We start from the raw sequence: 21,847 nt of genomic DNA, 5'->3' as shown, positions 1-21,847 counted from the left end.
AAGGTCTCCCATGGAGACCATTTTTGACCTTAACTGAGGCGAGTGGGACCTGCAGTTCTTTAAATGTTTGTTCTGGGTTCTTTTGTGTCCTCCTGGATGAGTTGTTCATGCCCCTTTGGAGTAAATTCATTAGGCTTGTCACTCCTGGGAAGGTTCACCAGTGTTCCAAGTTTTCTCTATTTGTAAATAATAGCTCTCACAGTGGTCTCCTTTAGAAATAACCTTTTCACATATGACCATATTGGACTGGAGTGTTTTTTCCATTAATAAATGAAACCATAATATGTCTGATATTAAGGTTTGTTTGATAATCTCAAAAAAAAAAAAAACATAACTTACACACATACAAAAAGGAGGGAATTCATTTTTGCGGCACTGTAAACTGAAACGACTGACGAGCTGTACAGGGATAGGATAGTACTGATAGCTGAGATCTATCTGAGGTCTATTTTTGTCTTTGAAAAGCAAGACAAACATACATATAGGGTAGGGCTGGGCGATTATGGCCTAATCTGATTTTCGATATTCAATATTTTTCCTCCCTACTAAAAATCAAACTACAGATACAAAATAATGGTTCAGAAATAGGTTTACCTGTATCTACACAACTGAGGAGAAACTCACACACAGATAGACACTGGATTATACTTCAGAATGTGGGTTTGTTACTGGAAATTGAGAAATAACAATATAAACGAGTCACAGAAGAAACTTTGAAAGAGAGATTATTACTTTTTTCCACAATGAATCACAGATCCTCATCGGAGAGCGACGATGCAGCAGTTTTTAGAAATGCTAGGATTCATTTCTAGATAAATATAGGTGTGGAGCAGTGCTGGAGCAGTCCTGGAACTTTTTTTTGGTACAAATGTTTAGCAAATATGGTCTATTTAGAAAATTGGTCTTTGGGAGGTGCAGGTAACCAAGGTAAGACGGATAAACACTTCAGAAATTAGTAGTGTTTTTGGATATTTTAGATTAAAAAGATTAAATGTCTGTATGTAAAGATGTAAAATCGTGATTACTTCATTTTGAAAATAGCATTTAAACTGTAATTCAAAGTAACAGAATTAATCATGAAAATCTCCCAGCACTAATATAAGGCGTCATTTATGAAAAAGTACAATAATGGCTAATATAATGAAAACCTGTGAAAAACCAAAACCATGTTCAGTTTTTGGTATTCAGCCTTCGCCCAGATGTTTTATTTTGTTCGGTTTCAGCCAAAAGTTTCCAGCCAAAACATGCCTTTGCAAATCACCTTGACTTGTGAGTCTGCCTTTTTTCTAGCCACTCTTTTAACCATCACCCGAGTTATTTCTTTCTTTCTCTCCATCTCTCCACCTCTACTAGACCCAAATCTGCCCACACATTACCCGAGACATTACCCTTCCATTCTGCTGCCCTGCGTGAGAAACATCAAGGCTGCCTCTAATGCCTCCCCTCCTTCCGCCATCCCTCCTCCATCCCCTCATCCTCCCACTCTCCGCCTGCAGCCTTAGAAACCCTCCCTCCCTCTTTTCCTCCCTCTCTCTGTCTTCAGAAAGGCTCTGTTTGTTCCCTAAGCTCCTTCATTTCCACGTACCTTCAGCCAGTCTGTCCTTCTCATCCTGCATTAGCATTTGCATATGCTCCCTATTCGCCCTGTTTAAGTTCTTTAATGTTTTAAATATTGCATTTATTCAAATGAGGGGGAAAATACACTCGCTGGCAAAAACATAGTGCACCAAAAATGAGCTGCTGGAATGGAATGAAGCTTCACATGTGTGTGATGTACGTAATATGAACGTGATTTCTTAATACAATACAATACAATAATACTATTACTCAGTATACTTTATTAAATATCCAAAGTTTTCCAGCTGAAAGAGACGAGCTAGCTGTACAGGGCTAGGATAGTAGGATAGTAACGATAGCTGAGCTAACTTAGCCTTAGCATCTGTTCAATAACTTTTAAAATTCTCTATTGTCTACTATTTCCTTTAAATAGCAAAACAAACACATTTAAGCTATAAAACTGATTAAATGGCACAAAAATTCCAAATACACTGAAAACTTGTGAAACCTGTAAAATATTTAGTATATGTGTGATGTAGAGTATGTAATAAATATGATATGTAAGTGATATCAATCATTTATAATTGGGGAAAAGTGTACTGTAATAGAAAAGAGGCTCTAGCTTAGACACTGCTGGTTCCTCTAGTCTGGATATGAGATGAGATTGAGAGAGCTGGGTATGGAGGTTCTACAGGTTCCTAGAGTTTGTACTGATAAAATCTGCTTTTAGCTACAGAACAGCAGTGAGCTAGAATTCACCCGAAATCGTTTTGTGAAGCGGAGTCAGATTCAGCAGGGAGTCGGATACGGCACAGCAGCGGCAGCGCGCGGCACCTCGTGGTCTGTGGCGTTTGTTCTCGTTTAAAGTGCTCACGCTAATCGCTAAATAACGACAGAAAACACTGCAGAACTATGTATGGGATTACAATATGAACGCGAGGAGATGAAAGAGAAACAGGAGATACAGTGTGTGAGAACCTTTACCTGTGAGTAGCTCATACACCAGAACACGCAAATCTCTCTCTCTCTCTCTCTCTCTTTCTCGCTCACGTTTCTTAGATTGATCTCTCTGATGAGATGTGTGAAAACTAATAAAAACTAGCAAGCCCACCCTAAAAACAAATTAAAACTTACTGTAGGAGAAAAAATAAAAACAAAATAAAATTATACTATAATAAAAATGAAAATCTTAAAAATCATTTTAATTAAATAATAGTTCTATGCTACAGTGTTAATTAACATAATTCTGATTATATTTCACTCATTCAAACAGCCCGAAAACAGCCAGTTTATGGCTCGGGCTGGGTCGGGTCGGATTTTTTGGGCCCGATCTAAGCTCTACTGTGAAACCCTAAAACTCTAAATCTCAGCTCACTGGTGTCACTAAATCATTTTAAACTTTTAATATTTAACCACCTTCAGACAGCCTGTAAGTGTTTTAGTTTAGCTTTTTCTTTTACTTTTTATTTATTTTAATTGTCTTGACTTTTATTTATCTAATTTTTATATATTTTTTTACCTTACCTTTTTTTTTTTTTTTTTACCTTTTAGCCCTTTTATTTATTTACTTATTTTTTTCATTTCACCCTTTTATTTGTTTTATTACTGGTTTTACTTTTGGCCTTTTAACTTTTTATTTTATTTAGTTGTTCCTTTTATTTTTTATACTTTTTAAACTTATTATTTTTTTAATTCCATCATTTATTTTTTTTTTATTTTAGTCCTTTACATCTTTGTGTTTATCTTTTATTATTCTACTAAATTATTTATTGATCTCTTTGTTTTATTGTTTTACATTGTAGCCTGTCTCATTATATTTTGAATTATTTAATTTCTTCTTAATTAAATCTTACATTCTTTGCTTGTTTTCATAATTTAAACTTATTTTTCAATCCCTTTAATTTTATATATGCTCGGCTGCATTGAAAATGAGGGTTACCCTCAATGTATTTATCGAGTGGAAATAAAGGTTGATTTATTGATTGATTGATTAAATATCGCAAACGAAAGCGATAAGCACCCACCTGCAGCAGCAGCTCCCGGAGCCGGCAGAGCTGCGACTCCAGCTGCTTGTTGTGGTCCTCCAGGATCTGCATGCGGGTCTCCAGGCGGGTCTTGTGCTGCCGCAGGACTCGAGCTTCGGCCAGGAGCTCCTCGTCCTGCTGACCCGCCGGCGATCCCGCGCCGCCCTCCACCAGCTGCGGAGCTGCCGCCGCCTCCTCGTGCTTCCACTTCAGCCGCCGGTACTCGCCCTGCAGCATCCTGCCAGACATAAAGACATCACCATCACTGTCTACAGCACCACCATCATCACCTCCACCCCCCATTACCATCACATCATCAATATCTGCACCGCACTTTATCCGTCATAAAGAAATTTACTGCCCTCTATAATCCTGCGACGGCAAAGTCAAAACTCTTAACCCCCTCAGACTCTAATTATACTCGAGTGAAGGAAGAAATATGAGAGCACTGCTTTCTAGGGATGTTCCGATTACATTTTTTTCACTTACAATACAGTTTCTTCAGTGCTGTTGAGTTAATAAAGTAATAGTCTCTTTTAATCTAAAAATATGTTTGTTAAATTAGGAAAAAAAAAAACCCACCTTTTTCTCTATTTAGGCTTAAAATATACATTGTATGATGTTAGATCTTTTAAAAGAGTACACGTCAAAGAGCATAAAAATTAACAAAAGTGAACATTCATCATTACAGCACATATACAGCTCTGAAATCTATTTATAGGTTTATGTTTGAGTAAAATAAACATTGTTTTATTCTATAAACTACAGACAACATTTCTCCCAAATTGCAAATAAAAATATTGTCATTTAGAGCATTTATTGGCAGAAAATAGGAAATGGCTGAAATAACAAAAAAGATGCAGAGCTTTCAGACCTCAAATAATGCAAAGAAAACAAGTTCATATTCATAAAGTTTTAAGAATTCAGAAATCAATATTTGGTGGAATAACCCTGGTTTTTAATCACAGTTTTTGTTCATGCATCTTGGCATCATGTTCTCCTCCACCAGTCTTACACACTGCTTTTGGATAACTTTATGCTGCTTTACTCCTGGCGCAAAAATTCAAGCAGTTCAGTTTGGTGGTTTGATGGTTTGTGATCATCCATCTTCCTCTTGATTATATTCCAGAGGTTTTCAATTTGGTAAAATCAAAGAAAGTCGTCTCTTATTGTATATATTGTATATACCAAAAATGCAAGGCAGTGTTGACAAAACAAAGCAGTCAAAACTTAAAATACACCTATTTTATGAAATATTTCTTTATTTTTTATTTTAGATTTAAAACCTTTTTTTTTTTTAATGTTTTATACAAATTCTTAACAATCAGTGATTTATACAGCACTTTTCTGTGTTCTGTCAGCACTCAATAAGTATATTTTGTACAATTTAATATAAAGTTGCAGAAAAACTCATCAGGGCTGTAAATCAATTCCCCCCCCCTCTCTCTCTCTCTCTCTCTCTCTCACTCTCTCTGTGGGTCTGATGTTCTGCGCTGCTGTGCCAGGGTTCTGCCCTCGCCAGTTTTAGCTGCTGTTTGTTTTTGAGCTCAAGTTTCCTCCTCAGTAAAGTGAATCGCATGCTTGATTGAGTTTTAATCCACAGATTGAGTTGGCCCGTCTAAGGTTTCCTCCTGACGGAGTGTGTGTTCTGTGTTTGTGTTGGCAGTGTGTGTGGGACATTGTCTTCCTGCGCCACAAAGCGTCAGATAATAAAAACGAGGGAATTTTCTGGTGAATCAGCAGGAGAGAGTTTTGAGATTTGGTAAAAACCATTTGGTAAAAAACTAATTCTTTCTTTATTTCTTTCTTTTTACAAAATATTCCAAATGATTAGGACTGTCTGTGATGTGGTGCTGCAGCATGATGGCTTAGGCTTCATTTATCTTCCAATGAGTTGAGCAAGGTGTACTTTTCCCGCCGTTACGATAGCAAAGACACGCCAACACACCCACATACATATGTTTTTTGTTAATGTACTTGTTTTTGGGGCAATTTCCAAGCCTAGTCTTGGATTACACAGCATTTAGAATGGGTTTAAATTCTGTTTGAGACACTGACTCGACTCTGAGGGCCCTATTCTAGTGATCTATAGGTGAGCCAACAACTGTGCACCATGCTGTTTGATTGTGGGTGTGTCAGTGTGTCTTTGCTATCGCAACAACGGGAAAAGTACAGCTTGCACAGCTAAAAATGCACAAAATGCATGTATCAATTCTCTTAATCAATCATAGGTGTGGTTCATTTTTGGTGGAATGTGAAATAAACCAATCAATCAGAGTGTCACTTGCTCATCATTCCCTTTAAGAGTCAGGTGAGCTCTGACTTTGGCGGATTGCTATTTTAATGGCGCAGCTATCTGGACATGTCCAACTCAAAAAAAAAGTTTAATTATTGTAAATTAAGAAGGTTTCTTTCACTTAAAAAAGTCAGTTAGTGTAACTTAAAATAACTTATTTAAACCTACATAATATAGAATGTTTAACTAAAAAAACTAAGACAACTAAAATTTAGTTACTTTGAATAAGTTTTAGTAATCAGTGTCACCTATTTTTGTTTAGTTAAATGAACTTATTGGGGTTTAGAGTGAACAGTTATTTGAATAACCTTCAGATGGCATTGGCTACTGTAAATAGGAGCAGCATTAAAACAAGCAGAATAGAGAAATGTGTCTAAGAATGTTCCAAATAAATGAGTTTATACCCAATACGGATTCTGGGCTTTTTTGAGGGAGGGGCTTATTATCACTGGTTTGTTTTCACACACAGAAACTCCATACGAATCATGGATTGATGTGCAATTTAATGCATAGCTTTTCTTTACAGAAATGTACACAACCCATACTGATTTTGCCTGGAAGTACTGATTAAATTAGCGCTTTCAAATAACTCATTTAGAATTAGTTTAAAGTTTTAAGAGCCATTTTAAGGGAAAACACTGCAATAAAATTTAATAATGTTAAAGAGAAAACAGTGTGATGTTCCATTTACAGAACAGGAAGTGTATCTGTACCCACAGCCCTGTACCCCCTCTTTACTCTTTATGATGAAAGTAACAGGGTTTAAATAGAGACGGCAATCACACACACAGGCCACCCACCACACACGGCAGCAGTAAATGTAGATTTATGAAGTGGGTTAAGGTTGCAGATGCCCCGAGGACATCGGTAATTAATCCTGCTTTATTAACCGATTATTTGCACGTAGCAAAGTGAGGCTGGAACCGACCCAGGGCTTAAAGATCAGAGTTTATAACAGGAAAACGAGGCGGGAAATGTAAATGAGTCTTATGGATGGCGATGGCCCGTGGTGAAGAATTAAGTGGTTGTGGAAAGGTTTCATTTTCCTGCTGTTCCAGGTTCAGATCTCTCTTTAAAGATTTAGAAAATTAGGCTTTTTATACAAGATGTTGAGAGAGCAGTGATACCAGCCGACCATTAAAAAAAACATTAGTCTTTTCTTAGATGTACATAACTGATAACAGATTGAAATTATATCCAGGAGTCTATCTAGGATTTTGTAGCTTCTTGAGTTATCTGATTTATATGCTCTTTTTTCATGGTCCTTTAGTAATATTTGTATCTTGAAATTTGTATGTTTTCTGTTTTAAATTATAAATAATAGTATGCTATTGTCTGCTTCCTCTTTCTCACCTCTTCACTAATGTTAAACATTTATAAAACAAATAAAAATATTTAATGTTTCTGTTGCTTAAAAGTTATAATAGATTCACTGGTGCAAAGTAAAACTTATATTTTAGAGATTAATTAAACAGAGAGAGAGTTTTTTTTAATTATATTTAAGTTGATGATGATTATGGCTTACAGCTAATAAAAAACCCAAAACTCAGTAACTCAGATAGTTTTACATATTTTAATATATATATTTTTTTTACTTTTTGATGGTATTTCAAATTTTTGGTAGATGCACCTCTCAACTCTCAGGGCCCTATTTTAGTGATCTATATGCAAGTTGTCAACCATGCACCGGGCAGCTTGATTTAGGGCATGTCAGTGTGTCTTTGCTATCATAATGACGGGAAAAGTTAAAGTCATGCCTAATTTTCTTAATTAATCATGGGTGTGTTTTGTGTGTTACATGACATAAACCAATTAGCTTGCCCTAGCTAACCCTTTAAGAGCCAGGTGATCTCTGACTTTGGCGGATTGCTATTTTAACGGTGCAGCTACCTGGATGTGTCCTGCTCGTTCATGCTGTTTATCGATTATGTAAAAGTTGGGTTTATGCACTGCTGCACATCTATGTGTGTGTAATGAGCGGGGGTCTATGTGCATTGGGTGTGCGCCAAGATAGCAATGAACGTCTGGCTGTTGACATCTGTCTAGGTTGTATTCAGTCAGTGGTGCACCTGTGTTTTCCGTTGCCAAGATAGTAATATGCCAGAAATTTAGCGGAACACACCTCATTTCCAGGCCACCATGCCAAACCTGCGTAGATATATTCACAAGCACTGTTGCTATTTAAATGACGCAAATGTTTATAATTGACAACAAATGGCACCCCGACATCACGATGAGACCACGAAGCGCCATCTGTTGGTTATATATGTAACTACACTACAAAGAAGCACACAACACTACACCTCAAACCCTGTGGAACCAAGAACCAGTAAATCGCCAGCCCCATCTTGTCAAAACGATTATTTACATGAAACCCTGCTACCATATACACCTTATACTCTCAATTCCACATTCAGGTAAATTTTTGGAGTATTGCTATCTTGGTAATGGAAAACACAGGTGCTAGCTCCTTTGGTCAGTTTCCTCTGCTGAAAAGCGTTGGACACGTCCAGGTAGCTGCAGCATTAAAATAGCAATCCGCCAAAGTCAAAGCACACCTGACTCTTAAAGGGAATTATAGGCAAGTGACACGCTGATTGGTTTATTGGTTTATTTGGATATGAGGTGTGTTCCGGTAAATTTTTGGCATATTGCTCTCTTGCTATCAGTAGAAAACACAGGTGCACCACTGCCTGAATACAACGTAGACATATGTTCATTGCTATCTTGGCGCACACCCAATGCACAAACCCCTGGTCATTATATACACACACAGACACTTCCCAGAGCTTTTACATCAACACTAAACAGAATGTATGAGAAGGTCAGTTTCTTCTGCTGAAAAGCGCCGTTGAAATAGCAATCCGTCACAGTGCAAAGTCAGAGCGCACCTGACTCTTCAAGGGAATTAAAGACAAGTGACACCCATGACAAATTAAGAGAATTAGTACCTGCCTTTTGTATGTTTTGAGATGTGCAAGGTGTACTTTTCCTGTCGTTATGACAGCAAAGACACACTGACGGCCTAAATCAAGCTGCACATTTTTTTGCATTACTTTAGTGAGTAGAAAAACATATTTCATTGTGCATACATTTCCAAAACATTAGGATGGAAAGGTGACTATTAAAGCCTAATAAACAAAATTAACATGATGTGCACCCTCACCTGTTCTCGTTCTCCAGCCGCGCCAGCGTTTGCTGCAGCTCCTCCTTGTTGTGGCAGTCGAGGTGGGCGAGGAGGTGTGGCCCGGGCGGAGAGTCCTGTTCCAGGGCGGGGCTGGAGTGACGCAGGAGGTACTGATCTTCATCCCTGAGTCCCGCCGCATAGGAGACAATGCACACTGAGCCGCCAGAGCCACAGCCACAGCGCATACACACCCCCGCTCCACAGGGCACGCCGCGCCCGCATGCGCCCGGTGCAGCCAGAGGGAAGCATGCGCCAGCCAACAGCAGCACAGCCACACGCGCTTCAGAGCGTAACCCATTATTCTGAACCTGAGGGACCCAGCTGTAGGAGCTGGGCTTCGGCCAACATGAAAGCGTTGGGTTTGGGATGAGTTGAGTACTGAACCCAAACCCAAGCTATAAACCCACTACAGTTCAAGTTCAGAACTGTGTTGGAGTTAAAGTTGGCTCTAATTGGACTCTATAGGCAGAATTCTACTTCTATCCAAAATCCCAGACCTCATTACAGTGCGTACAGGCATACATATGCATGTATGCCCAATAAAGCATATATACAGTGCTGCTAGAAAGTTTGTGAACACAAATTTCTATATACATTTAGGAATTAGGAACTATGCTTACAAAATACAGATAAGCAAATGAATCAAATACCACAAATATTTAGCTTTTTATATTTTGTACAGAGAAAAAATGATGCAATCTCAAATAATCAAATATCTCTGCCAGGAAAAATAGGTAAACTTTTACTTTTAATGAGAATGTGAGCCCCTTAGCATCAACAATATTTAACATTATCTTCTTTTCCGACAACTATAGTGCATAAATAATAGGATAAAAACTTTTACCATTCAATTACAGGTTCTTAAGAACACATATTACATTTTCTAAAGGTTTTCTAACAAATATTTTTAACAAATATATATCCATTTTTTTCCATCAACAAATACGTCTGTAAGTGCTAACCATAACCAAGAAAGCCATCTAAATGAACTAAAATTGACAAATAATGCAAAGAAAACAAGTTTATATTCATACAGTTTTAAGAGTTCAGAAATCAATATTTGGTGGAATAACCCTGTTTTTTAATCACAGTTTTCATGCATGTTCTCCTCCACCAGTCTTACACACTGCTTTTGGATAACTTTATGCTGCTTTACTCCTGGTGCAAAAAATCAAGCAGTTCAGTTTGGTGGTTTGATGGCTTTTGATCATCCATCTTCCTCTTGATTATTGAGGTTTTCAATTTGGTAAAATTGTCCAGAGCTGTATATACTACAGTATAGTCTGTATTTCCTCTAACAAAACATAGCCACATACATTTAAATAAACCTAGACAACACTTAAAGTAACATTGAGGAAGAATTAGTATCGCTTGCTCTTGGAGTGTAAAGGACACACATTTCTGGACAAGCTGAGAGATACAGACCCAGCACTAAAAGTGAGAGAAGCATGTGGACCGAGGTTGTGGCGTAATATTACAGGAATATACACCAATTGACACCAATATGGCTCAGATTTGTCCTCCCCTTAATGACTTAATGTTCACATACATATTCTTGACACTGTATATAAAAGTATATAATTAATGTTCACAAAACGTTCTGTTCCATCAGCACTGTACACAACCTTTACTCTGCACATACAAGAGTTACACACAAAGTCATGGACAGGTAGTACACACATACACAGTCTTGAGTAGGAAACACACAGACACACCCTCTTACAGCCAATCATACACAAGAACACACACACACACACAGAGCCCATAATAACATCCTAATTGCTGTTTTAACGTTGTATGAGCTTACATGATGAAGTATGCAAATTAGGGCTGAACAATATATCAAGTTTTTAAGACTTATCGATATATTTTCATACGATATATAAGATCACTTCAACAAATTGAGGAAAATACCAGCATTAAAATAAATTTAATCATGATTTTAATCATGAATAATCACAGAATATCAAGGTGATTAATAGTTATTTGTTTCACCACTAATTCATTAAACATTACCCTAAAATTACCCTGATGATTTAATGTTTTTGTAAAATAAATCTCGCCAATGATAACATCCTAATTGTTTCTTTAACGATGTGTGAGCTTACATTATCGAGTATGCTAATTAGGGCTGGACAATATACCAAGTTTTTAAAGACTTATGAGATATAAAATCCATCCAACAAATCCAGGGAAGGTGATTAATACAGTTATTGGTTTACTGACTCACACCACTAATATATATATATATATATATATATATATATATATATATATATATATATATATATATATTTATTTATTATATATATATATTATATATAATAATTATATAATTTTAATTTGCTGATTTAACACTGATTCTTTAATTTGCATTTAAATACGTACACACAGTACGTGCACTGTTTAATATGATTTTAATGTTTTTTGTGTAACGTAAATAAAAAAAAAATGCCTTTCAATTAATATGTTTGTTAAGCAAATAATAATTATATCCTTTAAGCAGGCTAGTACAATATAAGCATTTAATAGGGTAAAATATTGTTTATTAGCATTATCGTCAAAATTGCAGAAATTATAGTGATACACAAGAACACACACACAAACTTTACCTTCAATCAAACACAAGAACACACAAACCCCTAACACACACACACACACTTACACTCCATCATACACAAGAACACACACATACACAAAACTTTACATTCAATCAAACACAAGAACACACACATCACTAACACACACACAGAAATGCATGGAGTAGCATGAGCACAGGTTAGCATGAGCACAGGTTAGCATGAGCACAGGTTAGCATGAGCACAGGTTAGCATGAGCACACGTCAGCTCTGCATGCGCAGTGCTTTGATCCGGCTGAAACTCTGTGCTGCTGCTGCTGCTGATGAGGAAAATTACAGCTTAAAAATCTGCAGCTCTGTCTGAGCATCCTCCTGCCTCCACACCTCGTACCTCACGCAGCAGCGCAGCAGCGCAGCAGGGGGCATACCTGCAGCTTTGATGCTGTTTGACGCAAGCGCTTTAATGACAAAACTGTGAGCCAGATCAAAGCTATCGGCAGCATCTGGACCAGACCCAATGAGGAAATGCAAACAGACGTCTGGAGGCTTCACACTGAGCGGAGTGAGCCTCTGAATATCTGAATATAACACACAGGTACACGAGGGCTGCAGCGGCGTGAGATCCTCACAGTATAATAAACCACATCAGAAACACCACGGTTTCATTAAAGGACAATATTTCCCCTTTTAAAATTTACAGGATCACAATAATAATAGTAGTAACCTGAAAAGTGCATTCCCACCGGATGCTACGGTCATGGTACAATGCTCTAAGTGGTTGCAAGATGGTTGCTAAGGTGTTGCTAGGTGGTTGCCAAGGTCTTGCAACAGTATCCTTGGTGGTTGCTAGGTAGTTGCTGAGGTGTTGATAGGTGGTTGCTATGATGTTAGAAACTGTGTGTGTGTGGGGGGGGGTGCTATGTTGTTGATAAGGTCTTACTACAGTATCCTTGGTGGTTTCTCAGCGGTTGCTAGGTGGTTGCTAGGGTGTTGCTATATTATCCATGAGCGTTGCAAAAAGGTTGCTAAGGTCTTGCTACAGTATGCTTGGTGGCTGATCGTGGTTGCTCAAGTGTTGCTAGGTGGTTGCTATGATGTTAGAAACTATGAGTTTTAGGACCTTGCCAAATTTGGTCTTTGTATCCATGGGGGGGTTGCTACGTGGCTGCTAAGGTCTTACTACAGTATCCTTGATGGTCACTCAGTGGTTGCTAAGTGGTTGCTAGGGTGTTGCTATATTATCCATAAGGGGTTGCTAAGTGACTGCTAAGGTGTGGCAACAATATCCTTGGTGGTTGCTACGTAGTTGCTTAGGTGTTGCTATGATGTTAGAAACTGTAAAACTATGAGTTTTAGGACCTTGCCAAATTTGGTCTTTGTATCCATGGTAGGGTTGCTATGTGGTTGCTAAGGTCTTACTACAGTATCCTTGGTGGTTGCTCAGTGGTTGCTAGGGTGTTGCTATTTTATCTATAAGGGGTTGCTAAGTGGCTGCTAAGGTGTTGCAACAATGTCCTTGGGGTTGCTAGGTAGTTGCTCAGGTGCTGCTCTGCGGTTGCTATGATGTTAGAAACTGTGAAACTACGAGATTTAGAACCTTGCCAAATTTGGTCTTTGTATCCTTGGTGGGGTTGCTATGTGGTTGCTAAGGTCTTACTACAGTATCCTTGGTGGTTGCTCAGTGGTTGCTAGGTGGTTGCTAAGGTGTTGCTATATTATCCATAAGGGGTTGCTAAGTGGCTGCTAAGGTGTTGCAATAATATCCTTGGTGGTTGCTAGGTAGTTGCTCAGGTGCTGCTCTGTGGTTGCTTTGATGTAAGAAACTGTGAAACTGCGAGTTTTAGGACCTTGCCGAATTTGGTCTTGGTAGTTCGAACACTAAAAAAATAAAATAAATAATAATAATAATAATAATAAAGCATATATATATATGTATATATATATATATACATATATATATATAACTGTTTTTCTAAGCTGGATTACTCGCTAATACTTACTGACAGGCCAGGGGCACTGGAGTTTTCTATGGTACAGTGTATTATGTCTGTAGGTCATGCAGCTTTATTAAGCCTAAAATAGCAGGCTAGACACAATGCTAACAGACACAGGAGCTGGCCTTCGCAGTGTTGAAGCCTCAGCAGGCTTGGAGCTTGTCAGTTGCAATGCTAACTTTTAAAAAAAAGTTTTTCCAAAGCTGGATTACTCACTGATGGTTGGTGACAGGCTGAGGGCACTGTACTGGGTAGCACAGCAACTCTTGCTGTTAGCTATGCTATTGGTTACTCCACTGTGTGTGTTTAAGTGTGTTTCTCTACTGTGTGTTTAAATGTGGCGGTAATACCAAAAGTAATCAGCAAAAAATAACCGTGCATTTTCGTAACGTGGCATACCGTAAAACCAGTTATCGCTGCAACCCTAATACACACACACACACACACACACACACACACGCAGCTGCGTCGTATAGCCGCTACTGTAGTTCTGCGCTGAGAAAGCAGAGCTCAGGCACAGATCCACAGGTTTAACTGAGCAAAGCCGAGCTGAAGCTTGAATACAGAGCAGGGCGACGCATTCACACACCGCACAGACACTGAGCTGTAACAGCATGCTTGTGTAAACAGAGCAGGAGCACACACACAAACACACACACAGAAGCCAACTAAGCTAGTGAGAGACAAGGTCAGCACAGCATCACATTAACCCACAACGCGGGCAAGACTCCACTCGGAATTAAAGTCAACCAACACAGTTACCCTTTACAATTAAACAATGGACATATTGCACACTTATTTTCTGTGGATGTGCACTCAGTGTGAGGCTTTAAACATGTGACTAATTATGATACAGTATATGTAATCGATTCCAATATTAGAATCAGAGATGTATAGTAAGAAAGAAACTACTTCACTACTATACTTAAGTTCTAAAATGCTGTATCTATACTTTACTGGAGTATTATTTTTACTTAACTACTGTACTTAAGTACTTAAATACCGTATCTATATCTACTGGAGTATTATTTTTACTTCACTACTGTACTTAAGTACTTAAATACCGTATCTGTATCTACCAGAGTATTATTTTTTATATCACTACTGTACTTAAGTACTTAAATACCGTATCTGTATCTACTGGAGTATTATTTTTACTTCAATACTGTACTTAAGTACTAAAATAATGTATGTGTACTCTGCCGGAGTATTATTTTTAATACACTACTGTACTTAAGTACTAAAATGCTGTATCTGTATCTACTGGAGTATTATTTTTACTTCACTACTGTACTTAAGTACTAAAATGCTGTATCTGTATCTACTGGAGTACTATTTTTATTTCAGTACTGTACTTAAGTATTAAAATACTGTATATGTCTTTACTGGAGTATTATTTTTACTTCACTACTGTACTTAAGTATTAAAATGCTGTATCTGTATCTACTGGAGTATTATTTTTACTTCACTATTGTACTTAAGTATTAAAATACTGTATATGTCTTTACTGGAGTATTATTTTTACTTCACTACTGTACTTAGGTACTAAAATGCTGTATCTGTATCTACTGGAGTATTATTTTTACTTCACTACTGTACTTAAGTACTAAAATGCTGTATCGGTATCAACTGAAGTATTATTTTTACTTCTGTACTGTACTTAAGTACTAAAATGCTGTATCTGTATCTACTGGAGTATTATTTTTACTTCACTTCTGTACTTAAGTACTCAAATGCTGTATCTGTACTCTACTGGAATATTATTTATTTTTTCCTACTTCCACTTTTACTTCACTACATATTTTTGAACGAGTTTAATACTTTTACTCTGATATATTTATTGCATCGTTACTCGTTATAATCATAAAAATGTTAGAAATCATTTCAAACCCACATTATCACTAAAGTCAGAGCGGTAGATGTTCTGCACTGTCCCCTGGTTTGATGATGCTGCTCATTATTAAGGAGAATCAAGAGATAAAGCTGATCTTATAAGATGACGTCGCTGCTCCCGTTCTGCCTTTAGCACTGCTAACTTTCCTCTGCTTTCTGTAATAATTACACTAATAACACAGTACTGTACTTTTACTTTCTGTACTTTAGTACTACATTTTAAAATAAATTACTCGCAATACTAAACAACAAAAATGCTGAATAATTTAGTACTTCCACTTAAGTGCAAAGTGCTTAAAGAACATTTTAACTTCTACTCAAGTCACTTTTTTTGATAAAGTACTTTAAATAATTTTACTCAAATACATGTCTGATTAGAGTTAACGGATAGGTTAATATTGGGGAAAACTGCTAATTGGTACAGCTGAAAAGAGGCTCTTTGTAGTATGTACTGTACAGGATGGGATTGAGATGGTTGGGTTTAAAAGCATACAGGTTCCGTATGGCATCCTGCAGCACTTTACCAACAGATGCTGCAGCTAAATGCTCGACTGACGATAAATCTGGCAATTCGAAGGCCAAGGAAGTGCTGCAATCTGGTGAAGACATAACTGGGAAACCCTTGCAGTGTGTGGGCGAGCATTATCCTGCTGAAAAATGCCACCTGGAAGCTGCAGGACATTCTGCACATATCACTGAGCTGTTAGTGTCCCTCGTATTACTACTAGGAGTGACAGATTGTCGTTCGAGATGGTCCCCAGATTATTTATCTCACCAGCAGTTTGTTGGGGTAGTGTTCTGTTCTCACCAAAAGGTTTCCATACTCAAACCCAACAGTTGTAGATTCCCCAACAGAACTCAATAACTGTATTTTTTTGCTAAAGATGACAGTTCCAGTCTGTATTAGTTCAGGTTTCTTGTTTAAGACATCACTGCAAATAAAGGCGACAGTGGCTGACTGATTAATGGAGTAGATGGTGGGAAATTCACTGAAACAACCAGCCTTTTACTTTTAGTAAAATTTTATGCGCCCCCTCTTTAAGTCTGAGGCATCGTAGAGGCATGTCTTGCAGACAAGATCTCTCACCAGGAGGTACACTATCCAAAATAAAATCAGGGGTAGAAATGGGTTTGACAGTTCATCTGGAGTGTAGCAGTCCTTTCAGGAACCATAGCCATGTGGCAATTATTAAGGAAAATATCACTTTTACATTTTTGCAATTGAAATAACATCATAGGTTAAATATGCCAACATGCATTTGACCATTTAAAGATATTTTGATTTATTTACTCACTAAAACATGCCAGAAAGGGTTCATTTGGTAATAATAACAATAATAAAACAAGAATCGGGACATATTCCACATTGAGACAGTGGAAAATGGCATGACGTAACAGTCAGAGCCAGAGAAAGCGGATGAGTAGAAGGTGCCATTTAGGTCAAATGTGTAACGGACAATTATAAAATCGACTGGATGCAGCGCCAGGAGGAAATGGAAGCCCGCCGCTGAGAGAAGAGCAGGTTGGCCAAAAACGCTTACTGGGAACGACATGCACTAAGATGATCACTGCTGCATTAATAAAAGGGAAGTGGGCGGCTGTCCTGCTTTCGCTTTATCAAAAACTGGTGGAGTGCATTCTGCAACGCATTAATGCAGTTATTCAGGCCAAGCGTGGACCTGAAATTCTGCAATAAAAGCAGTTTTGCAGTGAAATCCTCATGTCCCAGAGCTTTAGCAGTGGTAGGAACATCAGAAAGATTAATGTGTACGTAACGTCAGAATTTCAGCAGCGAAACTTCAGTGGATAGGTTGTGTTTCCGCACAGAAGCTCTGTGCTCATGCTGCATTCTGTTTGAACTCAGAAAAGACGTCGGACTTTCGACGTTTCAAGTGGAAGTCGGATTTCCTGCTCTGAAAAGTTGGGAAAGTCTCACCAACAACAACAAGATCAGAATCTAGTAAGGCTGTCTTATATATTATAACTTCTGGCTGTGGAGTGGGCTTATTTCTATTGTTCCATTAGAATGTGGACAGAGTTATCATCTGGCATTGCTAACAATGCTAACCAGAGATAATGCTAAGAATGCTAACCAGAGATAATGCTAAGAATGCTAACCAGAGATAATACTAACAAATTCTAACCAGAGATAATGCTAACAATGCTAACTAGGCCTGCAACTATTGACAATTTTAGTATTTAGTCGACTAATCTGACGATTATTTGTTCGATTAGTTGATTAGTCACAATTATTTTTTGTCAGGCCCTTTATTTGTACTTCCTACTGGTGAGGAGAGCTAAACATTTAGGCCTCAAGGCATTATAATTTGCAGTAGATTTTGAAAGCTTGACGTACCTATATTAAACTAAAAATATTAAAAGTATATTACAGGAAACATTCTCACATGCTGGATGTTATTTTAAGGAGATTCTCAGATACATGTATGTATTTTGTACCTTTTTTCAAGGAGATACCTCCCTGAAATGACTGTCTAAGAATAAAGTCTGTTATAACTCTGTTATAACATATCACATTTAATTTAAGGAAGTGGACAGAGTACAGTACCTCTCTAACACTTAACTAATTGTTTAGCTTAAGGCTAGCTAATGTTAGTAATGTTAATGAAGGAGTGAAGCCTGTTTAAACTCCTCTCAGCTGCTCTCTGCAGTAATTTAACTCACCATGGGTAATATAGAACTGTAAGTGTCTAACTTTGAACCCCAGCTTATTTTGGTGTGTTTTTCCTCTGTTTTTTTTGTCAGTTTCTTTCCACTTGTTATAACAAAGTTATGCTAGGAGACAAGCTATTATTTTCTTTATACCAGAAGACATTGAGATGCTCAAAAATGTCATCATTTGAGATGTAAACACTTCCAGAACGTATAAATCTTTATGGAATTCATCATCTTTCATCAAAATTTATCCAGGGCCTGTTTTTTTTATTTATTTACGTCACACATATTTTTACATGTATAGACTTCAAATCAATTCATACAAGAGTTTTCTTTTCAGTAATAGTTAGATTAGAGTGTAGTTTTAGTTTAGTTTAAAATATAAGGATTTTGATGAAGTTTATTAAAGTATCAGCTGCCCCCCCCCCCCTCTCTCTCTCGGATAGAAAGGCTGACCTCTTTTATGGGCAATCCTTTATTTCCTAGCGAGGGCTCGACCTTATTTCACTTATGTATGCTCGCGAGGCAGCCACCTCACCCTCACCCTCACCCTCACCCTCACCCTCACCCTCACCCTTGCAGTTGGCCTGTAGCGGCACACATCCCCACAAACGCTGTGTTTCATGGCATTTCAATGCTGCCCCGGCTCACCCCCACCCTCCGCGAGTGTGCACGAGAGTGCGCGAGAGTCACGGGCACAGCCTGTTCTATTTATTCCCGGGATGACTCGCCTTAATCACAAAGACTTTATATGACGGAGGGAGGGGACTGCGGCGTGTTGCCACGGGTCATTTTCATTATCTTTCAGAATTTTTGTGGCAATGCCCGGTTGCCCCTTAAACAAACACACTGCTGTATACACACACGTGAGCTCAACACACTCACACACTCTCGCACACACACACTCTCGCACACACAGGACCCAGGCAGTCATGAAAGATCTCAGTGTGTGGGGGTGGCACAGGCTGCATACTCACAGACTTTCATCAGGAGAGAGGCTGTCAGTGAAGAAGGAGCAACTCTGGCTTTCCATTTCTGCCAGCCTGACAGAGCAGAGAGAAAGAAAGGGAGAGGGAGAGAGAGAGAGAGAGAGAGAGAGAGAGAGAGAGAGAGAGAGAGAAAAGAGACAGAATAAGAAGCAGAGACAATAGGAGAGAGGTGGAAATTATGGCAGCGTACACACATTTCTGTATATAGGTCAGTCACACAATAGTCAATACGGGGGTGTTAGACTACAGAATAAGACACAGCAGTAAACAGTAGGCCTCAGTGTGAAAAGTGAAGTGTGTGTGTGTGTGTGTGTGTGTGTGTGTTGGGGGGGTGGGTTATGCATTATATAATACACATGTAAAATACAGCATACAGAATATACACAATACCAACAACTGGCATCTCCATAGAGAAGTGTATCCAACCCAACTCTCAGTTTATCACCATTTATAACATCAACCAGCTACAGTGACACACACAGAGCTCAGAAATGTTCTGTACTGTAGATTAATACTAAAGTCTATACGCAAACTATATAGCAGAAAAACATATGAAATTATCTAGTATACAAAAAAAGTGTTAAACAGAATATGTTTTAGATTTTCTTGCTTAGATGACAGTTTAATGATTCAAGGATTTAGGGAGATTTTATTGTCATTTTAAATCACATGTGGTACATGAGGTGAAACAAACGATAGATATATGCACAAAAATATAGGAGTAGGGAAGTAACAGCAACTGAGTCCAAGTCCAAGTGCAAATTGCTATAGCAGCATGAATGATAATGATTGGAAATCAGTATTATTGTCCATAGTTGTTGTTTTACTGGCCAAAATGTCCTTAATTCTAAAAAGTTCATTCTGCAATAACTCACATGCGTGGGCGCATATTTTTTTTTATATAGTTTTGCACATCTTTGCTGGATTTTTTCCAGTCAGTTTTATGATGTAAACTCACCTGGAATTCAGGCTTTCAGTTAACAGCTGTGCTGAACTCATCAAGAGTTAATTACTTGAATTTCTTGTCTCCTAATAAAGTGTTTTAGAGCATCAGTTAAAGTAAAGTAGTGAAGAGGTAGAGTTACAGGTATACAGTGAATAGTGAATATTTAAATAATGTTCTAGTCCATATTACTAAGTAAAAAAAGAAGGACCATCAAAAACGTTATGATGAAACTGGCTCTCATCAGGTTAATGGTATAAAAAATTGCTATTTCTTTGCATGGTCAATGCTATGCCCCTATCATTAGTATTGTAAGCCTGTTGGGAGCATCAGCTAAAAGTGCTGTATTATAGAGCCGTATTTTATCTACAGAGGCAACAATGAATAACATGATTTTACCACATATTACTTATTACCAACCAAGCTTTGTTACCCCTCCACATCTGACAGACCACCATCACTGGTGCTGCCCTCACAGATGCTCTTCAGCAGTCAGAGAAGTGTGATTTCAGGAAATCAATAGATGGAGCTTCATGTCTCCAGCATGAGCAGATACACTAATGCACTCCTGATCCCACAGCCGGCACTGAAGGGTTAACCGGCAGGTCGTTCAGCACCGCGGAGAGCATCACCATTAGCAGAGCGAGAGCCTGAGAGTGTCGACAGGACACTCTGTGAACCGGCGGCAGAGCAGACTCCCACAGAGACGCTAATAAAACGTGCTAAGTGCTCTGCGTCGTTAGCCTATAGCAGCAGCAGAGAGCGCTGCAGGAGATCACTGTATATAATAGATAGAACTCGACACTAATATGGAATTACTGGGTTAATAATGATCAATTATAAATGTGATGATACCACGTTCACAGTATTAAACTCTATTTAAAAAATGCTGCATCCATCCACCAACATCTATCATAGTGGTAACACTACTAGGATCAATATTAAGTAACATAGAGCTGTCCCACTACTATATACAGCTCTGAAAAAAAACATGAAGATACCAATTCAGTTTCTGAATCAGTTTCTCTGATTTTGCTATTTATAGGTTTATGTTTGAGTAAAATGAACATTGTTGTTTTATTCTATAAACTGCAGACAACATTTCTCCCAAATTCTAAATAAAAATATTGTCATTAAGAGCATTTATTTGCAGAAAAAAGATGCAGAGCTTTCAGACCTCAAATAATGCAAAAAAAAAAAAAAAAAAACAAGTTCATATTCATAATGTTTTAAGAGTTCAGAAATCAATATTTGGTTGAATAACCCTGGTGTTTTTTAATCACAGTTTTCATGCATCTCGGCATCATGTTCTCCTCCACCAGTCTTACACACTGTTTTTGGATAACTTTATGCTGCTTTACTCCTGGTGCAAAACTTTAAGCAGTTCAGTTTGGTTTGATGGCTTGTGATCATCCATCTTCCTCTTGATTATGTTGCAGGGGATTTAAATTAGCTAAAATCAAAGAAACTAATTTTTAAGTGGTCACTTATTTTTTTCCAGAGCTGAATCACATTCTTTTGGAAATTTCAATTTCACTACTAACCACAACCAAGCCTGATTAATGCCAGACCTGCAGAACCAAGAAATAGTTTATATAGAACCTGTCTGATAACATGAAGCAGATAAAAGATCTCAAAATACAACACATTATCATTATCATTACTAAGCCTTTGGGACTCCAGCAAATCACAGTGAGAGCTATAAGTCACTA

At 37.9% G+C, this 21,847-nt stretch overlaps 1 protein-coding gene across 2 annotated transcripts in view; it reads right to left on the bottom strand.

Moving 5' to 3' along the window:
* The window catches only part of drp2 (dystrophin related protein 2), a 277,743-nt gene that overhangs the window by 16,462 nt on the left and 239,434 nt on the right, over window positions 1–21,847 (bottom strand). Inside the window, exons 18-20 of one of the 2 annotated variants that reach the window (XM_049484130.1) lie at window positions 19,181–19,246; window positions 9,044–9,187; window positions 3,582–3,819 (exon numbers count right to left, since the gene is read on the bottom strand). In XM_049484130.1, coding sequence (XP_049340087.1) covers window positions 3,582–3,819; window positions 9,044–9,187; window positions 19,181–19,246 — 448 coding nt within the window. Of the gene's footprint in view, window positions 1–3,581; window positions 3,820–9,043; window positions 9,188–13,823; window positions 14,242–19,180; window positions 19,247–21,847 lie in introns of those variants that run through there. The other variant, XM_049484131.1, reaches the window with a different exon arrangement.

Source organism: Astyanax mexicanus, chromosome 10 (assembly GCF_023375975.1).
Source record: "Astyanax mexicanus isolate ESR-SI-001 chromosome 10, AstMex3_surface, whole genome shotgun sequence".
Taxonomy (NCBI): Eukaryota; Metazoa; Chordata; class Actinopteri; order Characiformes; family Acestrorhamphidae; genus Astyanax; species Astyanax mexicanus.
Note: the sequence above shows the minus strand (reverse complement) of the source record. Positions and strands in the feature narration are given on the sequence as shown.